The 12,743-nt window shown below is 38.9% G+C and overlaps 1 protein-coding gene across 3 annotated transcripts in view; it reads right to left on the reverse strand.

Moving 5' to 3' along the window:
- Positions 1-3,572: 3,572 nt before the first annotated feature.
- Positions 3,573-12,743, reverse strand: part of CAB39L (calcium binding protein 39 like) — a 140,871-nt gene continuing 131,700 nt past the window's right edge. For all 3 annotated transcript variants that reach the window (XM_043991133.1, XM_043991132.1, XM_043991131.1), the window contains one exon: positions 3,573-5,100. In XM_043991133.1, coding sequence (XP_043847068.1) covers positions 4,921-5,100 — 180 coding nt within the window. In that variant the 3' untranslated portion in view covers positions 3,573-4,920. The remainder of the gene's footprint in view (positions 5,101-12,743) is intronic.

Here is a 12,743-nt window from a genome sequence, read left to right on the forward strand (position 1 = left end):
CAATCCTATGCATCTGATTAAGCCTGACTCAGTCATTTCTCTGTTCTTTTATGGTAACCCCCATAATTATCTCAGGTGTCATGATAAATACAAAGTTGGATTTGGCCTTGACATCTGCTACCAATTATATTAGATTCTTTAATTTTTCGTAATGGTATGGGGATAATTAGGCAGATGATACAAAAAGTGATGAAACAAAGATAAAAATTATTTTCTAAATTAATATCACAATTGTCTTCTCAATTTATTCTCCACAGTGGGGAGTGTAGTAATATTGTTTTAGAGAATGTTTCAATTTTTGTTTTTATTATATGTTTCATGTGTAACAACTAAAATTTTGAATTTCCTTAAACATGTTTTTGAGAACTCTCATTGTTTGATTTGATTATTGGCAAAGCTATTTAAAGTTGTGTTAAGCCCAATTTTATAGGAAAATTTCCCATCTGATTACCACTATCTGAAACACCTGAAAGACTTCCATTCCATGACTATACCCAGAGGACATCCCAAGAATCATCTGAGAAAAGACTTCCAAAGACTTAAATGGACATTTTCCTGTTTTCCTTTTCCCCACTGTATACAGTTTATAATGTCCACTTCCTAAAGGGGAGTGCCCCCTTTAGTTTTTCTCTGTTTGTAATGTCCATCTGCTAAGAGGGGAGTGCCCCCTTTAGCCTTTGTTAATGTGTTGCTCAATTTCTTTTTTTCTCTTTTCATTCCCTTTACTTTGTTAGTCACAAGTATCTTTAATGTTATTGCTTCATGTGAGGAAACGATGTTTCTTCGCATGAAGCATAGCGGGGAGTGTGAGAATTGGAGCGCCACCACCCTGCTGAGAGGGACATTGTGAGAACCAGGGCTATGCCCCCTGAAAAGAAAACATATGATGAAGCATCCAGAAGCTGTCTGGCATCTGGAAGTTACCACCTGTAAGTCTTGTCTATCAATGCTATCAGCCAATAGCTTGTAGCTGTGTGTGTAGGAACTGCACCTGGGTGGGCCTTCAGGGGGCTTCTTCTCCAGAGAAGGGGGATGGTCTTTTTCCATTTGAGGTGGCGAGGGAGCAAGGTTTCTTTTCTTTCTTTCTCCACATGTTTCTTTTTGCTAACCCCTAATTATACTTTAATAAATGCTTAATGCCCAAAGGCTGGTGCTAAAGCTTCTAATTTAAGGCGACCACACATTAGATTTTTTAGACATCACAGTTAGAATTTTAGGCTCCACACTTGTAAGCAAGAGATTGTAGAGTTTGTTTTTGTTCCGTTACTTTTTCATTTTAGTGGATTGTTGAATTCAGCCACATTTAGAGTTATAAGAGTTAGGTTTATATTTTCCTCCATCTATCCCTAAAATTAATTTTTTTTCCCTTAGGTTATGATTTCCTCCCCGTCTTCTTTGTAACTATTACACTTTGGCCAGCTAACAACAATCCTTGCCAACCTCATTCTAAAACTTCAAGCTGCCTTATGCTAGTGGGATGAGTTAGAAATTGTTTATGAGATCACTGAGTCTTCTATATCTCAGTCTCAAGAATGATGAATGGTCAAGAGACAAAGATTAGCTACATTAAATGTCGGTGGAAGACCAAAGTCACTTTGTTTAGGTGTGTTTAGTGTATTTGGGATGACTGCATTTGTGCTTCAAACTATAGTGTGGTTTTTGTTTGTTTGTTTGTTTGTTTTGGTGAGGCAATTGGGGTTAAGTGACTTGCCCAGGGTCACACAGCTAGTAAGTGTTAAGTGTCTGAGGCCGGATTTGAACTCAGGTACTCCTGACTCCAGGGCCGGTGCTCTATCCACTGTGCCACCTAGCTGACCCCAAACTATAGTTTTAATAAATATAAAATTGTATCACAGAATTTGTTATATTTGATATGACCTAACCTCTGTATAATTACAATAAGATTTTCTGTAGATTTTACTCATTTGCGGGGCTAACGCTTTCTGAAAGAGGCTATTGTTTTGAAAGAGATGTGTATATATAAGAGGGGTTTTTTTTGTTTGTTTTTTTTGAGAGTTTTGAAAGTTATTTTCCTGTATCAAGTTATTTCAAGTTTAGTTTGGCAGTACTTTTATTTTTTTCCCCAAATAAGTGTTCAATAAGTGACAAATTTTAAAGTCTTGAATCTTGTCAATCAACAAGTTTGCTTAGAGGGTGACAGTCATAGACACTGACTTGACTAGCCAGTGGTATGAACCAACACCTATGATTCGAGTTACTCTTTTTTTTTTTTTTTTTGGTGAGGCAACTGGGGTTAAGTGACTTGTCCAGGGTCACACAGCTAGTAAGTGTTAAGTGTCTGAGGCCGGATTTGAACTCAGGTCCTCCTGACTCCAGGGCCAGTGCTTTACCACTGCGCCATCTAGCTGCCCCCTCGAGTTACTCTTAATAAGATCCTGCTACCACAAGACAGATCAACTTTTCCCTCATTTGAATCTGTAACAAGAATATAGTCATATAACATTGTGAAGACAGCAAAGGAAGAACATGATACCTTTTATTTAGTCAGTTAGTTAAATGTGAGCCTTAAAAATAGCTTATTAAATCTGACCTTTTTATAAATTCAATAATACTCTGAAAATATTTACAGTGAACTATGTGTGTACAAACCTGTTCCAACCCTGCGCTTTCTGATCTACTTACCCGTTGATAATTCACATCTTTAGAACACAATGAAGTTCCAGATGCTGATTTACTGCATCTCAGAGGCTGATTTCCTGTTTTAGCCGGTGCTAAGCTGGACACAGAAGGCCTGATTGTCGTTTGCAGGAAATTGAAAAATCTATCTTTATCCAAAGAATGATAATAAGGTCTTGTTTTCCAATTAATTGGAAATAGGGATCCTCTAAGGCTATGAAACAGCAGGAAGCTTTGCCTTCACGTGTTTTAGCATTTTTTTATCCCTGATATTAAAGAAGCAAAACCTAAGCATTAGAATTCACAGAGCAGGCTCAGGAGGCCCAGAAAAAGAACCTGGTCTTTGCTGACCAGGGAATGAAAGGCTGTGAGTTGTCAATTTTACTGACCAAGAAACATCTGGACTTTTCCACAATGGCATTTACAAGAGCTGCTGCAGCATGAGGTCGCCTGAGCAGGGATTGGCATTCACAACCCTGCCATCCCATGCTGGAGGCATCAGAAACAAAAACCTGGGTCCCAGGCAATAACAGACAAGTCTTGCCTGCTTATGTTTCAGACGTGATGTTTCCAAAGGCCAAGGGTCCTTGAGAAGTAACAAGTTCATCACTCCCTTTCATCCAGAAAAATGGTGATTGGTGGGTGGGAGGCAAAGAACATGGGATCCAACAATGAAAGAATGGGCGAGTTCTTTTTTTGTGGTTTTGTGGGACAGTGAGGGTTAAGTGACTGGCCCAGGGTCACACAGCTAGTAAGTGTCAAGTGTCTGAGGCTGGATTTGAACTCAGGTCCTCCTGACTCCAGGGCCGGTGCTTTATCCACTGTGCCACCTGGATGCCCCCTATTTTTAAAAATTTTATTGTGTTGGGGTTTTTTGTAAGTTCTAAGGAGAAGGAACAACATATGTTTTAGAAATGAAGTCAGAAAAAACAATGCACATTAGTAACCATGCCTTTAATAGCTTGTAAATAGAGCTTTAAAGTTCAAGAGTGCTAAGATATACATCATTTTTATACAACTGACAGCTGAAAACAAGCCATGACCTGGGTGGGTCCAGGCCTTTTCTGAAGAGCATCCGTTAAATCCTTACCTGCCCTAATATGCAGCAGTATATTGGACCACAGAATCTCACTATCCTTTGGTTAAAGAGTCTGCCATAGAGTTATAGAGTAACAGCTTCCTGATCCACTAGGGAAAGATGCTTATAGTCCCTGCCAGACCTCTTTTCATATCTTTGACTCTCCCATCCCTTCCTACTTCTCCATTTCCCTGTGAAAAGGAGTTTCCCAGACACCTGTGCAACCCTTGTACCCAAGTCTTTGCATCAGGGGTCACCGTACAATGACTCTTACTTCAGAGGCCCACGAGGACAGCAGCCACAAAACATGACATTACAAGAAAACCTAGTATACGTCAGTGTGACAGAGCAGCAAGGATAACTCTTTTGGCTCTAGATTCATTGTTCTTGAGCATCTGCTTGAAGTGCCAGCCAGGACAGAATGACTTAGATTTCAGGCTTCCCTGGTGGTTCCTCTGGATCACCATGATGAAACCCACCTTTCTCTGTGGTTGGTCCCATTATACTCCCCAGTAGAGGTTGGGTTGCTCTGGCAATCATTAGACTAGAGTCAGGAGCAGCTCAACTGTGTGCCCAAAGTTAAAAAAAGATAGTCCTGAACAAAGCTCAAGTCTCAACTGTGGCAAAAGAATATTAATTTCCCTCAAAGGTTAGGAACTATGCATTTAGAACCAACCAAAGGACATCAGGAAAGCGACAGAGTATGGATAACAAAAACACTTGAAGTGATCATCTTTTCGAATTTACCCTCTAGTGACTTAAGAAATTCTTTTGCCAAGCAAACCTGGCCAAAGAGCTTCAGCTCTTTCACAGTTCCCGAATGTGCACAACACTTAGTCAGGACTAGAACTGCAAAGAAAAAGATCATTCCGAGCGCCTACTTGGTGCAGTTACAGTAAATGGTAGCTCAAGTCCGCTGGTAGGAAAAGCAGAATAAGTTGGTGCAAATACTTGGATAAAAACTGGTCAGTTTCTAATGCAGAGGTTTGCTAATTTGACATAAATAATCACAGACTTGATTAAAAATAATATATTATTCTAGTTTTTTTAAACTTTCCCATTTTAAAAGTTTTATATTCCATTTATCTGAACAATGAATTAAAATAGGCACCTGTGCATGCCTTCCCAAGCACTATTTTTTTAAATGACACATATAAACTGAACAAACAAGATTAATGCCTATGGCAGAAAATTAGGTAAAATCTTCAAGGGGTTGTTTTTTTCAAGTCTCGGATTTGTTTGATCAAATAATTCTTCTCATCAGTGAATTGTTCATCATCCGTCCTTTCTTTCTGGAAGGTGCTCAGAAACTCAATTAGCTTTGGTTGATTTTTTAGCAGAATCTCCACAATTGGCTGGGTTTTGTGAGGGCTAGCCACAAATACCTAAAAGACAAAGAAACACAGAGGTCAGAAATTTACAATCTGGTACCCCATCCCCCAAGGTCATTTAATGCTTCAAACCATTGGGCCACATTTGTGTGCTTCCTCCCTAGGATGGCTTTTGGCTCTTCTTTCTCATAGATGGAAATCCCAAACTCAATTTTAATATCTCATTTCTTAGATAACAACAGCTGAGATCCACTGGAAAAAAAAAAAAGCACTAGACCAATAAGACAACAGCCCATAGACTTGGCAAGAAAACTGTAAAGGATGTGGCACATTTTGTTGTGGCCACAATTTATATTTATGTCCTAAATAAAGTAGGACCCAGAAGACTGACTATGTTTGTGGCAGTGCAGATTACTCCAGTCCTCTAAGGATCTGTTGTTCTGTTGGTGTAGGTGCTCACTTCATGGATGCAGTTCAGATGGCATTCGGGAGGGGCCACAGACATCACCTCCAGCCAGCCTGCTGCTGATCCTCTCCAGACTTAGGTAGTCTGGTCCGAAGATACCATCCATATGGCCCATCAATGGGCAAGATCACATAAATTCATAAATTCAAGATATATGGATAGCATTTTACAACATCATAATACTGATACTCATTTATTCAGATACCTGTGGCTAAGGAGAAGCCAATGAGACAGACAGAAAACAACAACATACTTAAGCAGAGAAAGGGTATTTGGGGAATGAAGGTTAATGGAGTTGTAGCATGGGACACACAGACACTGTATACTTTAGGTGTCAAATATGTGGCCTGCAACATGGCCCAGTGCAGGATCAACCAGATTAAAGTATAATTTGGATGAGTTAACAGAATAAACAAAAATACAAAAAAGCATAGATAACATTTTATTTTAAAACTAAGTCAATATGTGATCCTCAGGGATCCTCAAGTACCATTAGTGGCCCCTGTTTCTATTTGAGTTTGACACCATTTCTATATACCAAATATTTTTTTAAAAGATGTTGAAAACCAGTGAACAAGATTTCAGAGGAAAAAATTTATATCAAAGGTTTTTGGAAACTGAATACTATATAAATGTAAGGTGCCATTATTACTATTACTGACACAGATAACATAAAATTGAAACATATGAGCCGTGAGATCAATATGTGAAGAGTAATGAGGTTTTATATAGAGAGAATCAATATCTGGGAGTTAGGTGTTGTGTGTTTTAGTCCCCAACTGCAATGGAGAGGAAGAGAAAGAACAAAAATGAGAAAAGGGCCTAGAGAAGCAAGTATTTGGTAAAGTTGTACAATTCTTAACATGGAGATATTTTATTTAATATCTTATAAAAGTGCAGTATTACTTATCTGACCTTCATCTGGTACATCTAGAACTTATTTTTCTGGGCAAAATTTTCACAAGGTCTCTTGAAGCCTCCAAAAAGTTCTCTCTTTTTTGGAGAGAGATCTTGAAGATCCTTGGTCATCTTGAATCCGTATACATTCTGGAGATGTAAGCATGCCATGGGATATAGAAATATAGCCCATCTCCTTCTTAGGAGATGTTTAAGACATCTTTCCAGATGATGTGAATTGTGCCTCATCCTGGCAATTTCTTGCCCAAGAGAGGTAATTCTTTTGAAGTCATTCATTATTATTGGTGATTGTGTGTAATTTTTTTCTAAAGTCATAGAGTTAGGGACTTATACAAAAGTTTTTTTTTATATCAATGAACTGCATTTATTATTACTATTAGAGTTCATTTATTTCATGTGTTTGGTATTTGCATCAATAGTAATCCCATCTTACATTTATTTAGCATTCAGTTTCCAAAGTCCTCTTCACATTCATGATTTCATCTGATCCTCACACCAACCCCTTAAGGTATATAGGGTGGGTATTATTTTCATCTTCATGAAGGAAACTGAGGCTCAGGCTTGTCGAAGGTCCACAGATATGCCTAGAATGGGCAAGCTGGCACACTCAATATTTGGCACAGCCTGTACCAGAACCCAGACCTTCTGAATTCTAATTCAGTTCTTTTTCCACTGTACCACAAAGCTTCCATGGTATATTACCATCCTCCTCTTCTTCCTCATTGCTAACATTTATGTAGTAATAATAATAATAATAGCTAATATTTACACAGAGCTTTTTGATGTCCCAGGCACTGTGCTAAGTGCTTTATAATTATTATCCCATTTGGTCCTTGAAAGAACTCTGAGGGGGCAGCTGGGTGGCACAGTGGATAAAGCACCGACTCTGGATTCAGGAGGACCTGAGTTCAAATCTGGTCTCAGACACTTGACACTAGTTGTATGACCCTGGGCAAGTCACTTAACCCTCATTGTCCTGCCCCCTCCCCCCAAAAGAAAGAAAGAAAGAAAGAATGAACTCTGGGATGTAGGTACTATTACTGTCCTTATTTTACTGATAAGGAAACTGAGAATCATTTATCCTTTAGAGAAGACTGACTTCACTGGAGTCACTTTTGGTTCTTGAGTAAATGAAACCCAGTTAACATCTCCTCTTTGCTGCCTTTGCCAATTTCACATAGCTTCATAGTTTAATACCAGCCTGCACTGCTTTTGGTGAAATGAACCTTGAAGTCAGGCAAGGGAGATCTGTGAATAGATTTCCATGTTTCAATGTGGTCTAGCTTGAAAGAACCATAGTCACTCAGTGACTCAGTGGGTCAGGAAATAACCTTAATTTTTAAGTTCTCAGAGAAACTACCTGAAACTCAAGTAGCACCTCCAAGTATGCCTGGAAATCCCATGCTGGTATGAATATAAATTACTACCTCCAGTCTCTACTGTTTACAATGGGGTTGCTGTGGAGTTTCAGCTAAATATTGGCTGGTATTTTGTGGCAACTACATAAATAACTCATGGAACCAGTCTTTCTAATGGAAAAAAAAAGAACAAGGTTAAGTAAAATTGGAAAGAGTTCAGCTTCTATGTCCTAATCCAAAATAAATGTCAAACATGGTTGAATATACAGACACACATTCCATTGGACCCACTCCGGAACATCAACACACCCTACCATAAAGCTGAGGTAACTGTCAAGTTTGTCTTCATGTTTTGAAACTTTTTTAAATGGTTCCTTAACCCTGGGACCTCCCTAAATATAGTAACTAACTAGAGGCAACTGACTCAGAGACATGAAGACACACTTGAGGCCACAGTTACTCTGAATAAGCCTTTTTTGCCATGTCAAGTACCTGAAATACCATATTTATTATTAGGGAGATATTTTTGAGTCAAAGTATGCTGGACATCATGTGCAAGACAGAAAGTTACCTTATTCAGTCATGAATGCTCCCTTTTTTAAAAAAATGCTATTTTCAAAATACCTCACTTTCATTAAACACACTTCTTTTTTGCTGTATTAATTTGAAAATAAATGATTTGTGATTTCTCCATTTAAGACTGCAGTCTTACTGGTGTCTCCAAGAGCAATTCTATATAGAAGAGGTACTATTAAATAACATTTAAATCCCTTAAACTGAAAGTTGCGTTTGTTAGAAGAGAATAGAATACCTAAAGCTTAGCTCTCAATTCAGTTAAGTGGGGTTTGCTAAAAGCAAAAGTCATTTCCCCTTTGTTATTTACCAGAGCAAAACTAAGAAAATCTGGTGTTATTTCATTTTATTCCTAAAAGTTTATCATCTTTCCTTTCTCTCTCTGAAACCTTACAAGAACAAAGAAAACGCTTTTGAAAGTTTTGAAATAATACTTAATAGTCATTATTTCATAAAATCTGAGAAAAAGTCATTGGTGCTTCATTGCCCCCATCTCCTTGCCTCCCATTCTCTTCTTCTTCTTTTTTGGTGAGGCAATTGGGGTTAAGTGACTTGCCCAGGGTCACACAGCTAGTAAGTGTCAAGGGTCTGAGGCTGGATTTGAACTCAGGTCCTTCCTGAATCCAGAGCCGGTGCTGACCGCCCTCCCCCCCCCCCCAATTCTCTTCTTTATCATTTTCAGCTTGGCTTCTGAACTCACCATTTGGCTGAACCTCCTCTCTACAAGACTAATAACGATTTCTTCACTACTAAATCCAGTGGTCTTCTCTCAGTTCTAATTCTACCTGACCTCTTGGTAGTTTTTCACCTTTTCCTGAACATTCTCTTCTCCCTTTGTCTGTTTTTTGCCTCCTAAATGCTTGTTCCTTCTTTCTTTCCTCCTTCCTCTCCCTCCTGATCCATTAAGTGTGAGAATCCCCCCAAAGCTCTGGCTTGGGCCTTCTCTCACTACAATCTCTCCCTCAGTGATCTTATCAGTTAAATGATCACCTGTATGCAGATGACTCCAAGATCTATAAAGCCAGTCCCAATCTCCTGAATTCCAGGCCCATGTTCCCAAGTGCTGGCTGGTCATTTCTAATTCATCCAAAAGTGGAACTCATTATATTTTCCCCAAAAATCCATTTCTCATCTAAGCCTCCCTATTTCTTTTGAGGGCTCCCCTATTCTTTTAGTCACCCAAGTCTGTAATTGAGTAGTCATCACTGACTCTACTTCCCCGCATCCTATCAGTTGACATGTCTTGCCTATTCTACTTCTATATCAGTCACATCTGTCCTCTTCTCTCCACTTGTACAGCCTCAACCAAAGCTGAGGCCCTCATCACCTCTTGCCAGAATTATTGGAGCAACCTCCTAGATCTCCCTACATCCAGTCTCTCCTTTCTACAATTCATCTTGCGTACAAGGGAGGGATGAAGGAAGCATTTATAAAGCGCTTACTATGTGTAAAGCACTGTGCGAAGTGCTTTACAAATATTATCCCATTTGATCTGCCCAAATAATATTTCTAAAACACAGATCTGAGCCAAAATCATCAGGGATTTCCAATGGCTACTGGGCTAACATGAAAATCTCAGTCAGATCTTTAGGGGCCTCCACAACCTGACTCCCCACCTACTTTCCCTGGCTGCTTTCATTTTACCGCCTTCAAACACTCTAATCTAGTCAAACCATCTCAAAAGCTGTTTCCCATATGCAGCATCCTACTTCTTCCCTCTAGTCCCCCATGTCTAGAGTGAGAATCCTTCTTTTTTTTGGGTGAGGCAGTTGGGGTTAAGTGACTTGCCCAGGGTCACACAGCTAGTAAGTGTTAAGTGTCTGAGGCTGGATTTGAACTCAGGTACTCCTGACTCCAGGGCCGGTGCTCTATCTACTGCACCACCTAGCTGCCCCATTAGCATCCTTCTTAAGTCTACCCATGGCAGTCTGACTAATTTGCTTCCAAGCCCAGCTCGGATGCTGTCCCCTCTACAAGGTCTTTCCTGATGACCCCAAATTGTGCTCTCTTTCTTAGGAAATTGTTTTTCACATAGCTTTGTATATATTCTAAGTCTATTCTCCTCTCCAGTGGAATATAAGTTCCCCAAAGGACTGTTTCATTTTTGTATTGGCATTCTCAACACCTAGCATGATATCTTGGTTCATAAATGTTTGTTGAATTGTATTAGACATTTTAAAAATTTATTTATTTTTTACTTTCTTGAAATGATGCTTCCAATCATTTCATGTCACAATTGAATTATTTCTTAAATAATCACAACTCAACATTTCTACTATATAGGAGATTTTATTTTTAGTGATTAAAAATTCAGGAGAATCTAACTGTATCTAAAGGCCCATAAATGACAGAACAGAATGCCCGATTCCTGATGACTAAGGTTAGACATAAGGTAGAGGTTAATTTCTCAAAGCCATGCTCAACTGGAGTCAGCTCATACCTGATCAAGGGAGTCTCCTGGACCGTTAAATTTTACTTCTTGGAAATCAGTAAATCCTATAAATCAGGACCTGCTTTATTGTTTTATTGATAACTTAAACTTGAGAAAGTGATGGAGGAAATCATTAAAGTTAAAAGTGTGCCACAAAAAAAGTATGCCACAGGGAGGGGTGGCTAGGTGGCATAGTGGATAAAACACTGGCCCTGGATTCAGGAGGACCTGAGTTCAAATCCGGCCTCAGACACTTGACACTTACTAGCTGTGTGACCCTGGCCAAGTCACTTAACCCTCATTGCCCTGCCCAAGAAAAAAAAAAGTGTGCCACAGGTACATCTATTCTGACCTACATACCCCACCCTCTCCTCACCTTCCTCCCCCACACTGGTTAACATTTCCCAGCATATTCTCAGAAACTATTAATAGAGTCTAATTATACTAAACTATTTCCACCATAAAAACACAGCAGGTGGTCACTTTATGATGTACATGAAAGAGAATTAAAAATAAGATCACTGATTCTGAGCACCCTTTCTTCTTTCAAATACAAATCTAAAGCCACTTCTATGTAAATTAAGCAAAGAAGTATTCTACTGGTTAGCCCAAAACATTTTTTTATTGCTAATCTAAAAGTAAGACAGGATAAACATTTGGAAGAGTACAGAAGGGGATCAGGGATGAGGGATGGTTACACTCTATCTTTACTAGCCTGATTTAAAATCATTATCCTGAACAACCCAGAAAGATAAAAGGAATGAGAGCCATTTTCTTTTGTCTGTTTGTAACTTTATTCACCTTTATATATTGTTTCTTTTCAATGACAAAGTATTTTGAAAAATTCCTTCCAATATGGCAATGTACACTAATTGAGAAACGCTACGTCACCCATGACTTCATGTACCATTTAATTTCTTTCCCAACATCAGTTTCCCAACATTAGTCCCATGTAGGATGAGGTTGTTAGGACGTTGGTTTAAATTCACCAGCTCACTTAAATTCTCAAACGAATCCTTTCCTTAGAAAAGCATTTTTTATTTGTCAACTATAATTTGAAGTTCTATTCTTTCAAAAAAGCAGTTACTCTTTTATTACAATTCTTCTATTCTAGAAAAAACTGGTTCTAGGTTAGAAAATGTGAACAAATAAAGTAAGATATCGAGGGGTGTAAAGCAAAAGAAGTAGACTGTTTAAATCCTGCTGGAGAAAGGGTGGTATTGCTTGTGTTACATATTAACACAAATTAGAAAATGAAGTCATATTCTAAACCTGTTTTCCAAAAGTAATCAGAGAAAAAAGGACCTCAAGGTTGAGAGGAATCTTAGGAGGTCATTTAACTCACCCTATTCAGTGAAAAGAATTCTCATTAGACTGTGAGAAGGGCACAACTATCCATTCCACTCTTTAAAAATGCATTTAAAAAATGCCTCCTTATTTCTAACCTAAATCCTACAGATTAAGGCCTTGATCTCTTATTCAGTCATGAGTAGAGATAATACTGACTATGAAGAGAGCACATTTTGTTGTTGTTGTTGTTTTGTTTTTTGTTTTTTGGCCAGGCAATGAGGGTTAAGTGACTTGCCCAGGGTCACACAGCTAGTAAAAGTCAAGTGTCTGGGGCCGAGTTTGAACTCAGGTCCTCCTGAATCCAGGGCTGGATTCTACACTGAATTAAGGCAGAGGTTAAATAACTTACTTAGGGTCACACAGCTAGTGAGTGTCTGATGTGGGATTTGAATTCAAGTCTTTCCTACTCCAGGCCTAGGACTCTATCTACTGCACCACCTAGCTGCCCCTGGAGAGCACATTTTATACAATACTTTAGGATTTCTAACAGGGCAGCTAGGTGACTCAGTGGATAGAGTGCTAGGCCTGGAGTAGGAAAGACTTGAATTCAAATCCCACATCAGACACTCATTAGCTGTGTGACCCTGAGTAAGTTATTTAA

Source organism: Dromiciops gliroides, chromosome 3 (genome assembly GCF_019393635.1).
Source record: "Dromiciops gliroides isolate mDroGli1 chromosome 3, mDroGli1.pri, whole genome shotgun sequence".
Lineage (NCBI taxonomy): Eukaryota > Metazoa > Chordata > Mammalia > Microbiotheria > Microbiotheriidae > Dromiciops > Dromiciops gliroides.